The sequence below is a fragment of the Leiobunum rupestre genome, chromosome 6, assembly GCF_980474605.1.
Source record: "Leiobunum rupestre chromosome 6, qqLeiRupe1.1.hap1, whole genome shotgun sequence".
NCBI classification, from domain to species: domain Eukaryota; kingdom Metazoa; phylum Arthropoda; class Arachnida; order Opiliones; family Sclerosomatidae; genus Leiobunum; species Leiobunum rupestre.
In genome coordinates this window covers 12,044,521-12,065,940 of record NC_143389.1, presented here as the reverse complement: position 1 = coordinate 12,065,940, position 21,420 = coordinate 12,044,521, and the positions used below count along the sequence as shown (strand labels likewise).

Here is a 21,420-nt window from a genome sequence, read left to right as displayed (position 1 = left end):
GCCAAGAGCCCTGGGCCCGTTGATCCACAAGAGCAAAAGGTGTCAAAACTAATTGCCGAACATGACATGGAAATAGAAGTACGATGTAGAAATAATATGGGTCTGTTTACAAATTACGTAAGAAATATAAGAAGCTTAATGGCACCATTATAATAGAGGTAGTTCCAAATTGTTACGTAATTTATCAGGGTGGGGTCTTTACAATTGTTACTCGGTATTACCAGTAACGTAGCCAAACTTTTATTTCGAGGCAGGGGACACTATTTTAAAAATAAATAAAATGTTCATCAAAGCATACGTGTGGGGGTCGAATGCACCGTGTCCCCCTCTGGCTACACCTATGTGTTGCAAGGGGGCGGGGTTTAAAAAAATCATAATTTTTGAACAGCCGCTACATAAATACGTATGCTATATTTATAATGATTTATTAAACGTTTGATAACACAGGAATATGCAAACTCGCAATCCAAAGAAACCATGGTCAGATGGATAGTAGAATTATCAAAAAGAATTCCAGAAATGTTTTCTTTACTACGAGATTTGGGTAAATTAAAGATTTTTTCTTTCAGAATGAGAGTTTATTTAAATTGAAAAAAATTCCTTGAAATTTCAGAATACAAGGAGATTACGAATTTTGGTGGTGAACCCAAAGAGGCCGGTGTTCCGGGAGAACCCGACAAACCAGCAAATCCGGAACAATGGTGCGTTTGCTCGAACTGCAGGCCAATGCAAACTGCAATTGAAAATGTATGTTTTAGGCAAGTTCCGTGTGCTACGACACGAGCTATGTTTAGGCTTCATTGTCTAAATGCATTTGCAATTCGTATGGGTATGAGACTGAGAAAAGAAGCCGCCACTAGAAATGGTGCCGAACCATCGAATACAAATTTCAGGTAAGCCCATACTATAAAATATTCAGATAAATTTATATGGCTGGCTAAAAGAAAATGATATTTGTAAAATTAATTTTTCTGAGGCATCATGCGTACAGAAACTATACGCTTATGGAGTTTGGTGTGATGGGAAGAGGAAATAAAATTGTAATCCCATCATGTTGCGTGTTGAAAATTCGAGAAATATATCCAAAACCGGATGGTGAAGAATATAAGGGTTTTGTCTTGGGGGAACTTCCGCATTAGCCAATGATCTTGAATTGAAATTTTAAAATTTGTAATAATTCTAAATAATGTGTATTAAAGCTTAGTATGTTGTTTACAAATTTATTTTGCATTTTACTCTTGGTTACAAACAACCTTTACATTGGTTTAATGTCATTGTATCTTGATATATGATTATTCAATAACGTCTCTTTGGATGGCTAACAAGCAGCGTAACTGGTAACCTACCCATCTGTTTAAAAAAAAGCAATTTGTAAAACTACAACCTTATTTCCATATAATTAGCGATACGAATAGTAACTAAAAACGTACGTATAAGCATTTCGTTTTGTAGCATATGCTAAAATTAAGTTGTTGAATGACTCAACCGAACCGATATGCCTGTAAAAGTTGAAATTATAATCATATAAAAATGTTGAAATCAGTGGCGTTTCCAAATGTGGACACAGGAAGCATGTGATTAGCCGCTGCTTACCTGAAGTTTAAATAAAATGGCAAACTTCTAAATAAATATGGCGACGTTAAAATTTTTCCCCCTAATATATTCCTCTGGTACCGGAAGCTCGTGCTTAAAACAGAGCCCTGCACCAAAATCCGTTGCCCACTCATGATAATCTTTAACGTGGTTTAGACAACTTTGCCATAATCCCTTGTTATAAAAATTTAAGAAGTATATAAATAACGATAATAATATAAATTACTAAACAAATTTTAAACCTCAAGTCTGTCTAAATCACCATCGCATAGCCCAAGGAGCTAGGTCTCTGCAACCTCTCAATTTTGATGCCTAAAAGATAATTAGATAAGATTTATTTTTAAATAAATCATTAGACAATTGGTTAAATATGGCGGGTTGTGAAGAATTTTTCAATGCACGCACTATTTGACTTCAATTGAATATTTTAAAATTACCTCCAAACATTTCTTAAATATATTTTTTCCCATATGCCAAACATCCAGCTTATGTATGGCATCTTTGAAATCTCTGTTAGGTTGCCCTAATTCGAAACAAAAAAGGTGTATACTATTTTATATAAGATATAACAATTCGTCAGAAAAGAATAACCTACTCATTTCTTTGATTATTTGGGAATGGGCATCGGTGATCAGTTCCACGACCTTTATGTTGCGTTTGTTAGTTAAAGTAACTATTTCTTTCGCTCCTTTTCTAAATCCGATGATTTCCTTGCGGAACTTTTCCCCGTGGCCTCTCGCACATCAACAAAATTTATAGAAATAATTTTTCGTGTATTTACATCCGAGTACACATAAGGGTTATATTGGGCTAATAAATGACAATTAATCATGTTTACCCTGTAGAATGTTGATTTTAAAATCTTAAAGATATTAATTCTATTAATTTGCATTTTCGTTTATAATTTAAATGTTGGTAACACATAATTATTGCGTATGGGGAACACGAAAAAAATTCTTCTTTCTTATACACCATTCGGCTACGTATAACTCACGTGTACATCTCAAGTAAAATTAAGCATATTTTGATACACCCAAAATACATGTGCTGTAACACGTGTGTATATGGATGAACACGTGTCTAACACCAAAATTACCACTTTTCCACCAAAAGTACACGTGTCATTGCTACCTGGGAATTTAAAGGTCAGCATCTTTTTTTAGTATGTGTATTTCCGAATCTTGAAAAGGAGTCACCTTTGAAGAATTCGAAATTCCATAGGATAGTCTACAACGATTTTTTTCTATATAATGATTTCGGATTTTGAACAAGCCTATTTCAGTGTATTTATTTCAATTGTTAATAAATCTTCGATATCAAGTAGTATTAAATTGCTTTTAAAGTTATTTATTTAAGCTTTGAAACTATTTCCAGGCTTTCTTAACGTGAATTTTATAAACGATGTTGTAATGTAAAATAAATGTAAACTAGGCGCAGTTCGTTAGTGTTGGTAAAGAGAGGGAAACGCCATTTCGTTTGTTGGTTGCAACCTAAAAAATATAAGGAATATTGTTAATATGGTCTTATACCTATGGACATTTAACAAAAATAAATCACACCCATTAATTTTTGAATTCGCGAAGATAAAAAATCATTAATTACTTCTACAGGTGTGATGTTTTAAGTGAAACGCAGTCCAATTGTTTTAGATATTTAACGTGAGTAATGTACCACCGACTAAATGATTTGGTTTTGCATCATATTTCTGATGTCTCGTTATTTGGTGAGCAATTATGGACAGTTATTTCTATATTTACTTTATATTAATTCGTATAGTACTGTCTACAATTATTTTTCGTTAGTCGCGAGTTCTTATTAAGCTCATATGGGTCATTCCACGTCAAGTCGACAACTCATGCAACCATGGGTCAGCCGAATCAAATGAAATTTAAACCACCTAAACTAGGGACAAAACCATGGGGAAATTGAAATTTTGGGTGAAATCGATGCAGCAATTGCGTAACTAGAGCCTTTCGAAAATAAGTCACTTTTTCAAACTTTTGAAAAGTTCATTTTCGCACCCTCAAACATTTTAAATAAGAAATTGAAGAATATTTCTATTACTACTATGAAACTCTCGATTTTAGGGTAACATATAGCGCTGATTTCGAAAACATTGATTATTTTTTTCGAAATATTACTGTATTATAATACCAAGTTAAAACTTCGTGATTTTTATTCAACGGGGGTCATTTTTGACGGCCAATTTCGTGATTAGGGCAAACTTTTATTTTGGGATTTAGACATTCATAAAAAGGCTCCTAAAACAAGCTTTAATTTGATGTACAACACTTTATGTCTAAACTATTTCTAATAGGCGAAATATTAGGTCAAAGTCAGTAATAAATTCACGAAATTTTCAAAAAGATTTTATTTTAAAAAATTAAAAAGATAACACTCGATTAGACTAGTGCTTCCAACCGACTCCCAGATATCAGTTGCAATATCTGATCTGATATTACATTATATTACATTATAATACATCATTGTACATTACAATACATTAAGTTACATTGCATCGCATTACATCGCATCGCATCACATCTCATTACATTACATCACATTAAATCTCATTACATCGCATCGCATTACATCACATCGCATTACATCACATCACTTCACATCACATTACATCCCATAGCATTGCATCGCATCGCATTACATCACATCGCATTACATCGCATAGCATTGCATCGCATAGCATCGCATTACATCATATCGCATTACCTCACATAGCATTGCATCGCATCGCATTACATCACATCGTATTACATCGCGTTACATTGCGTTGCATCGCATCGCATTACATCACATCGCGTTACATTGCATCGCATCGCATCAGATTGAATTACATCACATCGCATTACATCGCGTTACATTGCATCGCATCGCATTACATCGCGTTACATTGCATCGCATCGCATCACATTGAATTACATCACATCGCATTAAATCACATCGAATTACATCGCATCGCATCTCATTACATTACATCGCATTAAATCACATCGCATTACATCTCATTACATTACATCGCATTAAATCACATCACATCGCATTACATCTCATTACATAGCATCGCATCGAATTACATCTCATTACATCGCATACCATTACATCGCATTACATCGAAGTACATTGCATCGCATTATATCTGTTGTGTTCCAACTAATTACAGCATGACATTTACGAGAGTAAAGGTAGTTGATTGATGATACATGAAATAGTTATTTACATGATGAATGGCGAGGTAAACATTTATAGATCGTTCGGTCGACTGCCCCGTTCCAGATCGTGCAGCCGTATTTATACTACGCGTGATCTAGTGATGCGATAAGAATAGCCACTACGGGTTATCTAGTGATAACTATTGTCCAGTTGGTTTTTTAGTTCGTTTTTATATACACAACATCTTACGTTAACGCAAAAATTCACCAATAGTCTTCGAACCAATTAATACAGAGACTGAATTTATATAGCAAGCACGCAAACACTGAAACATTTGGCATAATAGCCACTGTGCATGTGCGAAGGTAATGCAAGGAGCAGCATAGCATTTTAATGATCTAAGACGGTTACTTACGTATAAGGTAAATGTGGTGATTTTAGAAAATACCTCCATGGTTACTACAATCATCCTACATGATTCTACTACATTGCTACAAGAATTAAATTAATATGAAATAAAAATTGAGAAGTAAATTATTATTAAATACAAATTAGAATAGAATTAATATGAAATCCAAATTAATAATTCAATTATTATTAAATACAAATTAAGAACAGAATTAATATTAAATAAAAATTAAGAATTAAACTAATATTAAATACAAATTAAGTATAGAATTAATATTAAATAAAAATTAAGAATTAAACTAATATTAAATAAAAATTAAGAATTAAACTAATATTAAATACACATTAGGAATGGAATTAGTATTAATTAAACATTAAATTAATATTTTAAAATTAGCAATGTAATTAGCATTAATTAAACATTAAATTAATATTTAGATATTATTAATGGAATCAGTATTAATTAAACATTAAATCAATATCACATATCGTTAATTTGATACAGTACTTTTTTATTTATCCAACCTTAACATTTCTACCAGGTTTTCATATTTTTATTTCTAAAGAACGAATAAATAGATACCGATTTGATCTGTTCTTTTCCCTAAGATCAGATATCGCAACTGATATCTGGGAGTCGGTTGGAAGCACTAGTCTAGTCGAGTGTTATATTTTTAATTTTTTTAAATAAAATCTTTTGAAAATTTCGAGAATTTATTACTGACTTTTGACCTAATATTAGAAATAGTTTAGACATGAAGTGTTGTACATCAAATTAAAGCTTATTTTAGGAGCATTTTTATGAATGTCTAAATACCAAAAAAAAAGTTTGCCCTCATCACGAAAATGACCCCCCGTTGAATAAAAATCACGAAGTTTTAACTTGGTATAATAAAACAGTAATATTTAGAAAAAAATAATGAATGTTTTCGAAATCAGCGCTATATGTTACCCTAAAGTCGAGAGTTTCATAGTAATAATCGAAATATTCTTCAATTTCTTATTTAAAATGTTTGAGGGTGCGAAAATGAACTTTTCAAAAGTTTGAAAAGTGACTTATTTTCGAAAGGCTCTAGTTACGCAACCGCTGCATCGATTTCACCCAAAATTTCAATTTCCCCATGATTTTGTCTCTAGTTTAGGTGGTTTAAATTTCATGGTTGCATGAGTTGTCGACTTGACGTGGAATGACCCATAAGTATTTTGAAATAATTTCCCTAGAATCGCTTTTTGGAATTTGGGTTCTAATTAACCAAAAATGTCTAATGCACGTGGGTGTACACTCTGTTAAATAAGTATTCGGCCGTTGGGATTTTGGCACTTATTGGCGATTATCTCAAAAACTAAGAATGATAGCAAGCTGAAACCAATTTTATTTTAAATATTTTACTAATATTGTTCATACCTATGTCTTGATTCACGTGTAACATTTCCATATCCCCGAATTTTCGATAGGCCATATCTTAGCAGCCGTTCGACGTAGCCGGATAATAATGGCACTTTCTAAATATGAATCGACCCTTTGAGTCCATAAATTCAGGTTTCAGGGGCGTAACATCATTATAAAAAAGTTGTCAAAAACGATATTTGGCGTTTCCGGCGGATATGGAAATGTTACACTTGAATCAAGACATAGTAATGAAAGATATTAGTAAAATATTTAAAATAAAATTGGTTTCAACTTGCTACCATTCATAGTTTTTGAGATAAGCGCCAATAAGTGCCGAAATGCCAACGGGCGAAGACTTATTTAACAGAGCGTACTTCGTTGCAGAGATATGGGTTCCCAAAAAACTCTCACCTCAAACTATGCAACAATATAATAAAAATAATTTATTTACGACAAATTCTCATGACTTTAGTTGCTTGTAAAAGGAGCAAATTACATAAAACATCACGCGTTTCAAAGCGATGCTTCTTCGTCAGGTGTAGACACTATTATGAGTGTGACAATTCATTATAGCACTAGGGTCAAAGTTCAAAAATTAATAATAAACAAACAATTGGAAAAAACTAAAAAATGATTATACGATGTCCACCCACAAGTTATCGCTAAATCCCCCCGGTTCTAAATTTAGTTGGCCACATTTTTTAATAAATAAGCTTTCGGCATATTTCCGGCAATAAAACTGCTGTTCATTGGTTAAAATTTTAAAATTTTCCCAATCCATATTGTAGCCAGTTTTATTATAATGTACAGAAATACCTTTATTTTCATTTTTATTAATTATAGCTCGTTTGTGTTCTTTTATTCTCGTTTGTATTTCGCGCTTAGTTTCGCCCACATAGGTTTTAACGCAATTATTGCAAGGAATTTGATAAACAACACCAGCAGAGTTATTTTTATTAGCATTTATGATGTTTTTAGTTTCATTTTTAAAGAAATTTTTTAGTGTTGGGTTTCTTTTATGAACAACCTGTATATTTTTATCTTTTAATTTACATTCTAAATTTTCACTATCAATTTTTCTGTACGGGAAGGAGATATAATGCTTATTCACAGAGTTGGGTTTGTTTTTACAAGTTGAAGTGTTCAAGACTATTCTCAACTAACCTTATGGGGTAGTGGCTGCCTATTAGTTGTTTTTTAATTTTGTATATTGATCAGTATTACAGTCATCAGTCGTATATTTATTTAATCTATAGAACATGTTGCTTGCAATATTGTTTTTAATTTTATCAGGTTGCCAACTCTTATAATTTTGGAATTTACCGGAGTGTGTGGGTTTTTGAAAAAACTTATGTAAAAGTTTGGAATTATTTTTCATGACTGTGGTGTCAAGAAAATTTATAGATTTTTCAATTTCAGTTTCTAGCGTGAACTGGATATTCATATCAATATTATTAAGTTGGCCCATATGATATTGTATAGTATTCCTCTAAAAACATAGGCATATAACACAATTTTTTAAAACTTTTGTTAAATAACCAAGGCTGAAGCGTTTGAGCCTGTAAGTAACGTTTATCTTGTACAAGCGCAGTCAATAATGTTTCCTATGACCGCTTCATGTAAGTAAAATCAGTTAAACAATTTTGGACGTTTTGTTTTAAGAAACTTACGTAAATGGAGAATTACGTAAAATTAAGCAGATCCAATTCGAAAGTTGCATCACAATTTGCCAACAACATTGTTAAAAATTCCATTTAAGTCCAATTTGATTATTTAATACAGACAGAAATGCATTCAAAATGGAGCGTCTTCATTTATTTGGATCCCAATTAGCCTTTTCAGTTTACATAGAGCCACGTAGTGGCAAATGCGAGAAGCTCATGAACTGCTGGATTTTCGTCTGCAGTTTATGAGCTTCTCGCATTTTCCACTACGTCGCTCCATGTAGACTAAAAAGGCTAATTAGACGCGTTTTCATTTTAATTGACTTCCAATTGGACGCGTCTTCAGTTTAATTGGCTCCAAATTAGACGCGGCTTCATTTTAATTCGATCCGAATTGGACTCGTCTTCACTTAAAATGGTTCCCGATTGGAATATCGGATCAAGTCATTTTCTCGCGGGGAAACTCAAAATGAACAATTGCCATAGCCATAACAAAATAATCTTAGGCCTAAGAAGTTATTCAAAATAAATGTTTACCAGTTTTCTCTACTGTAGACTGTCTCTGTTTGGTCAAAAACGTGAAATGTAAAAGCAGGTCTGGGAAATTGAGAAGTATTTCTGCCACTTTTGTGGATTACTAGTCCATCAATTAACACGCATGAGCCTGAAAATAATTGTTTAGACTTCTAAGACTAGATCTTAAATATGGAGCGTTCTACTAGCGGTACCTTTGTTAACGGGAACCGCAACAAATTTGTTTTCGTCCTGAAACGCTTGTGCAGATCCATAATCTACCATTTTCATCGCCGGTCCGTTTTCGTCACTGTTCCTCAGCCATCTAGCATACAGCTTTCCTTAAAGTAAAAAAATATAGAGTATAACTTTTCTTGTTGGTTATCAATTTTAGTTAGTTAATAAATAAACCGCATTGCCTTAGAAATTTGTACAGCTGTTCTTAATATACAAAGTAAGCGAATCGCGTTATTTACATGTCAAAAGTCCCAACCCGTGGTCGGGAAATCTCTAAAGTTTTTATACTTGGGGCGTTAGTATAGGGATAAGAAAATTGACTTATCCCTCCTCAAATTAGCAAAAACCCTTCTAAATTTTCGCAAAAGCCTTTCCTAACATTTTCCCTCTTATCAAAATCTTTAACATTTTCAAGAATTCTCAATTTATTTTTAGTCGTGTTTATTATTATAATTTTTGGACGTAGGTAAAAGTACGGTCTCCCAAAGGGCGGTTTAGCAATCTCATTTAGACCGAAATCTCACAATAGTTTTGCACTGTTATGTTTGCACCTTCCCTCCTCAATTTGGCAAAATAGTGATAGCACTTCACTCAACAGTGGTCAGACAGAAGTTAAATGTATATAGTTTTAGCTAATTGACTTTCAAATTTATGTGGTATAGGCGGATATTCTTAAATTTGTTTTTTGCGAATTAGGGTTTTAAACCTGTTGATTTAAAAAAGACTAGGTTTTTAATCTGGACTCCACTGCCTTGCAATTTTTTAATTGCTAAATACACTATTCAAGATTTATACGTTCAACGCAACTACATATAAATCGTCTTATAGTTGCTACGCGTGTGGTCAATTTGATGTATATAGAGATTTAATAGGGTTGTTGAATATAAGACTCGTCCTAACAAATATAAAACATTTCGAAGATTTTAAGACTAAAAATCTCATGATTTTGTCAAAGTAATTATAACATTTAACGTATAATAAATTTTAAATAAAATATTTTACCCTTATGCGATCCGGGTTGAAACCAAAGACATCCGTTCTGCAATGTGGCGTCTTCCAAAGGAAACCACATCCCTACGAGCCTCTGGGGTTCAGTGTAAAGAAAGGTAGCGTCTTGATGAGCTGTTACTTCATTGAGAAATATAATGACAAATTAACGGCTTCTGATTTTCGCACCGACGCCCTCAGTAGCGGTGCAGAGTCGTAGGAAGGGGAAGTACAAACGCAGGGGCAGCCTCTGGAACCATTTTGAAATAGTTTGGATGGATTTAAGGTTATATTTAATAAAATCTAGTAAAGAGTTTAGAAATTTCAAGTTTTAACTGAATGTTAACTTTTTACTGAAGACGTAACATACATTATCAAGTTATCCGAAGGGTTTAACTTTCTCTTTCGGGGATAAATTCTGCTCCATTTAGACTTTAATACCTTTAACTCGAAAATTGCGAACTGCTCAAAATGGTCACGTTAATTCCTCCCAAATATTTGTCCTTGGTTCCTACGACCCTTAACCGTTGGGAACTTTCTTTGTAATTGAAAAAGCTTTGTTTAAAGTTTTAGGAAATACTACGTATCCATGTATTTGTTATTAACTAACCGGGTTAACGTTTTTAATACTTAAAAATTAAAATTCATACCTTCGCCTCCACTGCCAGCATTCTAAAAAATATTCATGGATTTAACTTGATATAACTACAATTATATAGTATTCTCTATTTTCTGCTATTGTTACTCGCTTAACCATATTACCTTGGCATCTGCCAATGCTTTTTCGAAATCCCTTCCAGAAGAAAATGTTTGGGAACTAATACATCATATGACCTACGGCTCCTTTTATAACATTATTTTGGAGACATTAGTCTATTAATAAAAAAATAATTCCTACAAAGGGATGTTTTTCATTTTATTTCGGTAAGAGGACCAATCCACTATTTAAAGTTTGTACTTTGATGCCTAAATAAATACTTCCACGATTTTTCGATCAAATTGGAGCCACTACCTTGATTCTAAGTAAAAGAAAGTCTACTAACTAACAAACATTTTTGTCCCAAAATGAAATAAATTTACATAGACATATCAAATCCAAACAATGCTTAATTTATTATTATTTCCGTAACTTTTGCGATAAATTACTGAAATTTTTACCATTCAATTTCGAGTTGGGTTATTCTCTCTTTAACGAGAAAATAAAAATTCTTGATCCACCATCGAAATTTTACTTTATACTCCCTTAAAAATACCAATTCATTCAAAGTACCTAAAACTTTAAAATTTAAATTTCACCTGATTAAAGTGAATTCTTGATTTAAAAATATATTAACTTAACTAAAAATAGACATAATTTCGATGTTATTTAATATTTTAAGGCCATTTTAATTACGTAATTTAGGAACTGTGGTTTTTGAATGGTTTTGCTTCGGAACGGTGGACAGGGGTATCGAAAAAGTCGATTTTTACGCAATTTTTTATATTACAATTTTGTAAAATTAACAATAAATAAATATATACTTGCTTTAAAAATGTACATTCCCTGAACGATAGCAGGATTCTGGAAACCCAGTCTTCGCATCACTTCCTTTTAAAATAGTTATATTTTAATTAGACCATCGTCAATTATTATATTTATTAATTAATATATTTCGGGGAATAAGTAATTAAATAGTATAACGTAGAAACATAAAATCAGATGAAGCCATGATTAAGTCCTGATTCCAAAGGTCTGACCGTATGCTTCTTCCATTAAAATCAATAACAACCATCCGGTATTTGATTGGGAACTTGTGTCTTCAACACTCATACTCCAGAAGTTCCAATAACTACATTCAGCCGAAACCATTCTAACCCCACCAATTCTTTTTTTTTATATTTTTTAAAAGCTTTTAAGCAATATCTTTAGGAGTTCATTGCTAGAATTTTGGGTGGGGTGGCGGAGTGCTTAGTACTTTCACCCCGCAGCCAGAGGAGCCGGGTTCGATCCCAGTTAGGGGCAAAGGGTGAAAACTCGGATCCACATCTTCTGCGTTGAGTTTGCAAGTTCTCTCCCCACTGGGGTCTTCGGTTTCCCCTTCCCATAAGAACTTGTAGAGGTTAACGGTATTAGTTAGTGCATGGAGCTGTTCTCCATTGTAACCCGGCCACCAGAATTAAAGGCGTTAAAAGTCGATCGCTGACTTGGGATTAATGTGGTGCCTTGGGTATTAGCTTAGCTGATTATTATCAAAAAAAGTAGCACTTCATATAATTTTTCATTTAGTTCGTGTTCATTTTATTTTTAGGAAATCGAAAACAAAATTAGAAGTTAGTATTATGGCCGACCACTACAAAGACGAACGGCTGGAGCTCTGATATGTCGTTATAAATTGTTAGTTCTGGGCCTATTTTTGATATATATTTAAAATGTTTTTTAAATTAAATATTTAATTTAGATGTATAGAGCGCAGCCAAGTTTACTTATTTAATTAAAAGTATTGAAGTCTGACGGCCATTTGTTAAAAACAGATGGAAATAGTTATTTTTATAAATTAACGTGGCTTTTGGTTTTAATGTGGCTCTTAGATCACAGTCTCTTACTTTTACAAGTCTACGAGAGCGCGCTATAGTCGCCAGAGGAATATACGTTTTCTTAGCTCACGTGCCAACCGCTCGTGCGCAGAATATAAATATAAGGCTGTGTCTTGTGACGTAACAGCAACATTTTAACAAGTTGGGAATACCACTTTTAATTTAAAAAAATAAACTATTGCGAATATAAAATTGGAATCACGTTGCATACAGAAATGCCTTAACTGGAAATAATGATACCAAAAATTCTGGATAGAAGCTGAATTTGGATCTGCTCAATTTTGTATCCAAAGGCTTTTAAAATTTTTGCCAGGAAATAAACACGAACAAATATTCAGATTTGTCCATCAAAAGGATTAATTTGGCTTTTAATAAGGTTTTTAAATTTGAATTCCATTTTAGCATGCGATATTGGAAGCTACATGTAGGATTTAAAGTTGAACGGAAAAGTGTGCTGAGACCTTGCACAAGTGCACCCAAGCGTTCAACGATAAACGTCTTTCTAGTGTTTTCTTGATGTGAGCATGATATTTAAAATTTCTTACTTTTACTTTACTACTGAAAGTTATATTTTTGAAGACATCGTTTTTCCAATGCAGTGCTGAAAAAAGCAATTTGTCAAATATGCATTGATTTCGTGTAGAATGATCGACCGGTTTAAAAAAATAAATTACATCCCCTCCTGCAGGATTTAAAATAAAACTAAGTTCACCTAGCAGCTCTTAAAAAAGCGACTTGAAAAATAGCTTAATGAAAGCTAGGACCAAGGAACGCACCCACTAAATCACTTTACCCGAAAGTTCATCAAGATACCAGTATTCAACGTTGAAAAGCGTCTATCGCCTACGAGAGCCCTCCTCGTTCAAAACTAAAATATGGCAGCGATGAATCTAAAGGGACTTGTGGTGGCAACTGACCTCTTTGGTTTCTGTCGCGTTGCTTTGTGGGTTCAATTTAAAGATCATTGATGAATAACTTTGAACGTAATAGTGAAAGTTACTAGTTTAATTATTTTAAATAAGTCAGCCTGCCATTCGTTTTTCCGAACCCAATTAGCACTATAGGTGGTAACGCCATGGTGAAGGGTACATTTTAAGGAAATTTGAGATTCAAAGGAATTAGCCTGATCAGCGCTACCTCTATGAAGTGGTGACCTTTGGAGCCTTTCGAATACTATAGCCAATTACGGGCGATAATAAATGGATTATCGTCTGTTGCTTGGAGTATATTTCCGGATTAGCGAGTTAGTTGTAGTTAGACAACAAATAACGTTTTTTTAAAATATTATTTAACTAGAGAATATAACGTCAGATTGAAAAGTGTTTTCCAAGTCTTTGTACACTTAAGGTAAAAGCATGTTTTTTTCATTTGACTACATAAGCCTTGGCAAATTTTTATTTTCAGATAAATGGTCATGCAATTAAAAGCATTATTTATAACAGATAGGTAATTATGAATGGAAATAATATCCCCCAAGACATAAACCCCCCGGACAAAATTCCAGTATTGTGTTCGAGATCCATACAACGAAATGGTAAAATATTTATTTTATTTTGAATATCTGCTTAAAAAGTATTGCAAATAAATTAAAGCCATTCATTTCAAAGATATGAATGATTTATAACAACAAAAGGGTGAAACAATATTTTATTTTTCTTTCAGATATTTGTTGGCCTGAAAATGACAAGTATCTCCTGTTAAAATGGTACCTTTCTATTTATTTGTATTTTTTTTAGCCTTGGTGATATTTTTAACAAACGAATAACTTAATAACTTTAAGATATTATTGATACCCTATTTTATACGCTTAATATTTTTGTTTTATAAAATTTCCTAAACCCTGGTTATATCATTGAGGGTAATTTATAAAAAGAGAGACATTCTGTTGACCTTTTAAAAGATTTCTCTTTGTACCATATTTGAGTCAAATACAAACTAAATTAAGACGTTACTGTTAAAGTAAATATATTCGATAAGCCACACTTATTTATTTATTGGCTCGAGCATTTCCTTTGCAAAATATGGTAAGAGAATAATTTAATATTTGCTTCATTGTTCTGAAAATAAAGAGTTATTTATAAAATCATTGTCACTCATTTTCTATTACTAAGGGGTGGTCAGAACATGGTTCGTCATCTCGCCCCCTGGCTTTAGAGCCTCGAGATACATTTTAAATAATTACCAAAGATAAGAGTTACTAGTCCTCGTCTATATTTTCTATGGTCCGAATAACTAGATTGGTGTATAGAGCTAGAAGTCAGTACACTTTCTAAAAACGTCACGATGGCTGAAATAACACCTTGAAACCAAATAAAAATCATCTGAGAGCCCCCCTCTACCATTACGGAGAGAGCGCCTTTAGAGCGAGTTGCACCAGTAACACCGGAATAAGAGTAAAATGAACAGATAAAAGCAATGTCACCATAATGATTACACTAATAACTCTTACTCAAGCCTTCATTAAAGCTACCTTTTTTATGGAGACTTCGAGATGGCCAAATAATAGTAGGTTTTTTTTGGTAACACTTGTCTTCTAGAATCAATTATTTTGTATCTTTATGTTCTTAAAATATATAAATGTCATCCCGATTAAAGCAAGCGCCTGAGCCTAAGACGCGTAAAAGTAACGTAAAAAGCGCGAAACTATAAAACTTATCAAGTTACGAAATTTAAGTGTTTAAAATATGCTTTAACCTTTAGAAAAACCTTTTCTCTACGATTTGTTATAAATAATAATATGACATAAATAATATAATAAAAGTATATAAAATAAAATAATAGTTAAGAGAAACGTTATTTGTTGTCTATTTACATGTAACTCACTAATCCTGAAAATTTATCCTAAATAATAAATATTTTATCGCGCTGATCAGGCATATGGCTATTTTTAAGAGATGGCGCTTTTGTCGCTTCCATTTATCTCACCAGCACTGCTCCATTTGTTAGTCTACGAAAAATGGCTATTGATTACATATAAAAAGAAAGATTGTCGTTTCCCTAACGACGTTGGCTCTAGCCAATTAAATCTGTATTGCTATATTCACGCGTTTTTTTCACTCTGTGCTCTCCTTGTGTTTGTTGCTCTTTCGTGAAAGAGAGCAATTTTAGAGCGAATAGCCAAAGATCAGAAGTTACATTTCAGCCGAAAGTGATATCATTTTTTAGCCTCTCTGCTTAAGGGCTGGATGACTGAAATAATTATCACGTCCTAAAATGTAAGAAAATTCCTCCGTAATTTTGAATATAGCTGTTGGCCAACAGTATTAAAAGAAACCAAATGGGAACGAATACAAACATTTGACTAATAAATTATGGTTTTAAATTAGACTTATTACCTTAAAAAGAATAAATGATATATTTACCGTGTCCAATTTTGTTTATCGCCAAATGTTTATCGATAGTCAGCTTTCCTAAATTTGAATTAAATAGAAGAATATGAAATTTTGTTAAACAATTAAAAAGGGTTAAACAGTATCGGCGTAATCAGTGAAATTGACGTTTCTTAACCGTTTATTCCCATTCGACCGAAATCCCATTCGACCGAAAGAATTTTAAAATGTAGCCCAATTGGCGGGGTGATTTGGTATTTTATTTATAAGGTATGTACTATCGAAGATCCATGTTTAGGTTAGGTTAGGTTAGGTTAGGTTAGGTTAGAGTTGGTTAAGTTTACTATTTCAGTTTTGGTTCAGTTACTTTTGTATCTTTCTTTTTATTAAGACGGAATAAATAATTATTATTGATGTATAAATACCCTCCTTTGCAAACGACTTCAGTAACTAAATTGAAAACATAGCAAAAGCCAATTTATATAGCAGCGTTCGGTCGAATGGGAGACATAAAAGCGTTCGGTCGAATGGGACACATAAAAACCGCACGTTTCGGCGGAATTCGGTCGAATGGGACACCTCAAAAACAGCCTTCGGTCGAATGGGATTTCGGTCGAATGGGACTAAAGCTTCTTAACTCCGGCAGTTTTACCCGAGGGCAATTTTGGTGAGAAATGTCTAGTGTTGAAAATTCTTTCAAATAGACTAATCTTCCTAAATTTTATTATAAAAAACAGTTATACATTTGTCTGTCTCATGAAATGTATTTAAAATTTATAAGGTATAAAAAATATCAATACAAATTCAAAATAATATAAATAACTGAACGACTGACTTATCCCTTACACAAATCTCATTGCAGAGAAATGACTGCGGCTAGTCGCTATCGAGATTAGAAACGCCAGTAAAAACATAATATTCAAACTGTTTAGAGCTACCTTCCATCCCGAAAGACTGTCTCAAACAGAAACAATACAATCGTAATTGGCAATAAAGGCTCTAAATTTTAGTTTCAGAAATTGTTTTTTCTCTCAAAATTAATTACTAATTAAATTATTTGTTTAAATAAACGTTCATTTTTAGCAGTCATACAAAAATTACAATTTAGATAGGTGACTTTTTAAATTAGTTGAGAAAAGGCTTAGGCCACCTACTACCTAATATTTCAGTGACAGATTGAATTATTACGACCTAACAATTACATTTAAAGGAAAAGTCCAGGTTGGGTAAAACTTGGGTCTATTTGAAAGATCATATTTAAATAAACTCAAAAATATCAGTCGTAAAATTGTATCTTTTTTTAATGACGAGAAATTAATTTTTAAACGAGCGAAATTTACCGCCAAGCGATCTGCCATTTTTTGTTTCGGGGTGACGTTTTAGGACTTAAATCACGATTTACAAATAACAACGACTTTCCCTGACAATATACATCCTGAAAATCTCACATTTCTAGGTAATATAGTTTTTCAGCAAAATGCCTGAGGAGATCAAATTAAAACATCCTGTATGGGCAGCCACGATTCATCAGGGGTTTTAAAAAAAGTTAAATCACAGGGTTGAATTAACAAATTTTGATTATCTGACCACATGAACTAACTTTTATACCTATTTTTCATTATAAATCGTTTTGGTATGCTATATTAAAGGGATAATGAAATGCCTATATAACCTATATTTGATGGTCTCCTACTCCTTTAAGAAGTACAAAAAATGATATTCACGCTCTCCTATTGCCAATAGTAGCGTTGCCGGAGAATCTGAGAAATGCAGGTAGAGAGCGCGCGCTATGGCCTAGGCCCGTTGCTAACGAAATTAAAAATTGAATTAAAATTATCTCGTTACGTGAGTATCATTTTTGAACTTCTTTTAGGAGTGTGACTCGATACAAAATAGGTTATATAGGCTTTTCATTATCCCTTTAGGAAAAAAACAAATATTTGATCTTATATCGAAAAAGGAAATGAAATCACCGTTGTTATCCAAAACCCCTTCTTCGAGAAAATATCGAATTTTGTCCGCTGAGTTCATGAAATAGTCGTCCGCCTGCTGCTACACGAAATAAGATGACGATGAGAAAGTAACTTTGCTACTAGGAGCAATGATCTGAAACCCACTCTATTCTCCGTAGTAGTGAAGACAGATTGGACTTCTTCCGGACGATACTCTTCCGCTATTCGGGAAATTTCATCTTTCATTCTTATTACTTCGTCTTCGGTCAGAAAGTTCTCAATCACTGAAAATCCTTTTTCTTCAAACTAAGAAATATAACGCCAATGAGAATGTCATTTTATATTCTTCAACCCACAAATATAGAACCGCTTTCAGTAACCTTCCAGCCTAGTCCGAAAGAGGTTGAGTTATTAGCCAAGCCAAGTTTACATGACTCAAAGCGGATGACGAATCACGGATGTAAAGAAGTTTCAAAACGTTATAACTACTGAAACGGTTCAAATATTACTAGCGTTAGACAGTCACTTAGACTCCACCCTCGACACCTATTTTCGGTTGGCCAAGATTGTTTTACGCATAATATTACACCCTCCTGCAGTAACGGAATCGTACCAACCACATATAATACATATAAATTAATAAAATTAGCAGTTGCATTGTGGTAAAAAATACTCTGAGGAATTTAAGTAAATCAGTCAACCAATTAACATGGAAATTAACCAAAAGCTTCTTTATTATTTTTAATATCATTATTTTTATTATTTTTAATATCATTATTTTTATTATTTTTAATATCATTATTTTTATTATTATATTATTACTTTTTATTATATTATTTTATTATCATTATTATTACATCGGTTTGTTTTCCGATTAAAAATCCTATTATATTAGTAAATATCTGGAGCATTGAAAACTGTGTTACCCTAAACAGCGCTAAAACCACTCTAATGTCATTTACACGTAAACATAAAACAGTTCAAAATTGAGGCATCAGTAAAAGACCTGGGAATAATTTTTGACAAAAAACTACACTTTAATATTCATGTTAATAACCTTAAAGCTCAATGTACTTCTAAATTGTACGCGATATTAAAACTAGCTAAATCAATTAACTCATCGAAATTATTTATTCAATTATATGTCTCACTAATCCATTGGAAAATCGAGTATTGTTCCTTAATCGGGGGGGGGGGGGGGGGGGTTGCAGTTATTATAGAAAAATACAAGCCGAAAGGGCCGAACAAAAATTTGCTTACTTATACATGTTGTCAGAATTTATAGCCCGGTGTACCGGTAAAATCAAGAAACCACACCACCGGAGGCCTATCATCAGAATGCCCTACGCCAGCGTCCACAAGCCCGGACAGGTGACAAAACCAGCAGGGGTAGTAGAACCCTACTACCGATGGTCGCACCCTCGACGCAAGCTGCTGAACCCAGCAGAAGGTGCAACAATGGGACGACCAGCCCGCCACTTCGCACACAGCAGTGATATAGAGAACGGATGCTCTAGCAACTCCGGCCGACACCCCACCTATAGAGGCAGGGAGCCAAGCCCTTTGGAGAGAGCGCCTAAAGGGGAACGGCAGGCACACAGCAGCCCGCTTAACCCGGCACAGCTGGCACCGGAGATCCCGGCGTGACCCAAAAGGCCGGGAGATGGATCCGCCGTGCCGTCATACGGAGGCCGGCAGCCTCACAGCAGGCAAATCAATCCGCCGAGGCGGCCAGTTTGCCCGGCCCCTCTCCATTAGCCTGGGCCGAAGCCCAGTATCCAGCCCACACCTGACCGAAGTCGGAGATTGGAGATAGGACCCCTTGGACGGAGCTAACATCTCCCAGTTCGCCACCGCCCTTACGGGTTACAAGAGCCGGACCCCGACTCCCCGGTAAAGCCACCAGTTATTGCACACTCCGACCCCTTGACGGCCTGCTTACTTATACAATAAAAACTTTTGTAAATCGAGAGGAATTAATATCATGTCTTCACTTTAAAATACTTAAAAACAATGCAATCATGCAAGGAAATGTTTTCTATAAATTTTTTTAAATCTGTTAACCCTATCACTCGCATTCAAGATAACTTTAACGAATTGTATAACGTTAATAATAAAAATTTTCCCTTAATTATAATCAAAACATTAACACCTTCAAAAATAATACAATGGCCCGCTTAAAAGAAATTTTACATTCATATTAATTAATATTAATATTAATATTTAACCGAATCGCTCACTTTTTTCTTTTTAACTTTTTTAAACTTTTAAAAATACTTCAGTGTAAGTAAATAATCATGACAAACAAATATGTAACGCATTTGTGCCATTTTTTTTTCATTGTATCAATGTAAAAAATAATAATATAAAAAAAACTTAACCTCTGTATAAACAAAAAAGCTCTCTATCAAATAATTTTTGACAATATTTAAAATAACAAAATAAAATTAATTTAAAGACAATATACATATATTTTATTTTTAAACATGGTCAAAACGTTTATTTGATATATGCTTAATTTGGAAGCTTCAATTATAGAGCTCCAAAATGTATATACAGAAATATGAAAATTTAATCGTTAGCAGATTCTAGATTCAGTTTCGAAAGGAAAAGCGACACCACCGACCAACGGGTTCATTCCGAATTGATACAATTTTTAAATTAGTAGAACAAATATAAAAATATTCTGTACCTCTTTGATCGTGCGATTTAAATCCATGTTGATTTGTCGAAATTTTCAGAGTGACTGTAGTAAATCTTCGGCAGCTTGTTCTTCGCATACAATCTTGGTCTGTTTAAAGTTCGTCTTATCGGCTGAGAGATGAAAGAAGCTTGTCTATATCTGGTTTCTGTTTTTCGAGGTCACTTCTCAATCTAGGTCGCGACTGAGAGCGAATTCCGTCGCAATACGCCGTTAGCAGTTGGATTTATTTTAGCTGTTGAGTTCTAGCGGTACACTGCGCCTACCGTTAAATGATGCGAATAAAACATATTTTAATATTTTTACCATACGGATTTATCTTGACTGCGTTTAAGATAAGTTGGCGGGCTTGCCAAAATATACCTCTCCATGGAAGAATTTCCTCTTGAGCGTATTAACTACTAGACACAGCACTCAACAATATTTTGCGAAATTCAGAGCGTTCTCCTAAAAACTTAATCCCGGTCCTATCCCAACCGGTAGGATATTTTGTATTATAATGAAATAAATATTTGGTATTATCATTAAAATAAATATTCGGTATTATCATTAAAATAAATATTCGGTATTATCATTAAAATAAATATTCGGTATTATCATTAAATAAATATTTGTTATTATCATTAAAATAAATATTCGGTATTATCATTAAAATAAATATTCGGTATTATCATTAATCATACTTTTAAGGTATAGGACGGCACGTGACTAATGTAGTAATGCTTAGACTATACTGAAAAGTTCGTTTTTATTAATACTTTTGTACAGAAATTTGGTTTATTGTTTTTTTTTAATAATGGGTCCAATTTTTCTGCCCTGATTGAACCGCGTAAATCGAGTCTGAAATACGTGTCTCTTGAATCACTGGTCCTGATTGGCTTAAGGCAGAAAGGCACCACCCATC

At 33.4% G+C, this 21,420-nt stretch overlaps 1 protein-coding gene and 1 long non-coding RNA gene across 5 annotated transcripts; both read right to left on the bottom strand.

Annotated features, from left to right (window-relative positions):
- Nucleotides 1-1,280: 1,280 nt before the first annotated feature.
- Nucleotides 1,281-2,386, bottom strand: LOC149939275 (uncharacterized). Of its 2 annotated transcripts, XR_016481421.1 has the most exons (5): nucleotides 2,031-2,386; nucleotides 1,836-1,905; nucleotides 1,594-1,767; nucleotides 1,431-1,499; nucleotides 1,281-1,350 (listed from the first exon to the last, which is right to left on the bottom strand). It is a non-coding gene; the product is annotated as an uncharacterized LOC149939275 (long non-coding RNA). The 2 variants fall into 2 exon arrangements; XR_016481420.1 differs by having other exon boundaries at nucleotides 1,594-1,905.
- A 529-nt stretch (nucleotides 2,387-2,915) lies between these two features.
- On the bottom strand, nucleotides 2,916-20,719 carry LOC149939274 (phytanoyl-CoA dioxygenase domain-containing protein 1-like). 3 transcript variants are annotated; one of them, XM_090177727.1, is made up of 11 exons: nucleotides 20,508-20,719; nucleotides 17,981-18,121; nucleotides 17,837-17,915; nucleotides 15,897-15,944; nucleotides 13,080-13,135; nucleotides 11,486-11,548; nucleotides 10,611-10,632; nucleotides 9,976-10,101; nucleotides 8,952-9,077; nucleotides 8,761-8,887; nucleotides 2,916-3,083 (listed from the first exon to the last, which is right to left on the bottom strand). In XM_090177727.1, the coding sequence occupies exons 1-11, from the start codon at nucleotides 20,532-20,534 to the stop codon at nucleotides 3,035-3,037; spliced, it is 864 nt and encodes a 287-aa protein (XP_090033853.1). In that variant the 5' UTR covers nucleotides 20,535-20,719; the 3' UTR covers nucleotides 2,916-3,034. The 3 variants fall into 3 exon arrangements, with proteins under 3 accessions (XP_090033853.1, XP_090033854.1, XP_090033855.1); XM_090177728.1 differs by having other exon boundaries at nucleotides 2,917-3,083; nucleotides 17,837-17,912; nucleotides 20,508-20,717; XM_090177729.1 differs by lacking the exon at nucleotides 20,508-20,719 and adding an exon at nucleotides 18,196-18,483 and having other exon boundaries at nucleotides 2,917-3,083.
- Nucleotides 20,720-21,420: the final 701 nt, after the last annotated feature.

Bases quoted from the DNA above. Each gene is read 5' to 3' on its own strand.
- LOC149939274 (XM_090177727.1), bottom strand. From the start codon at position 20,534: ATGGATTTAAATCGCACGATCAAAGAG. The intron at 11,549-13,079 runs GTAAGAAATTTT...CTATTTTAAAAG, and splicing joins CTTTCAGTAGTAAAGTAAAA to GAAGTGATGCGAAGACTGGG. The intron at 10,102-10,610 runs GTATGAATTTTA...TTCTCAATGAAG, and splicing joins TGCTGGCAGTGGAGGCGAAG to TAACAGCTCATCAAGACGCT.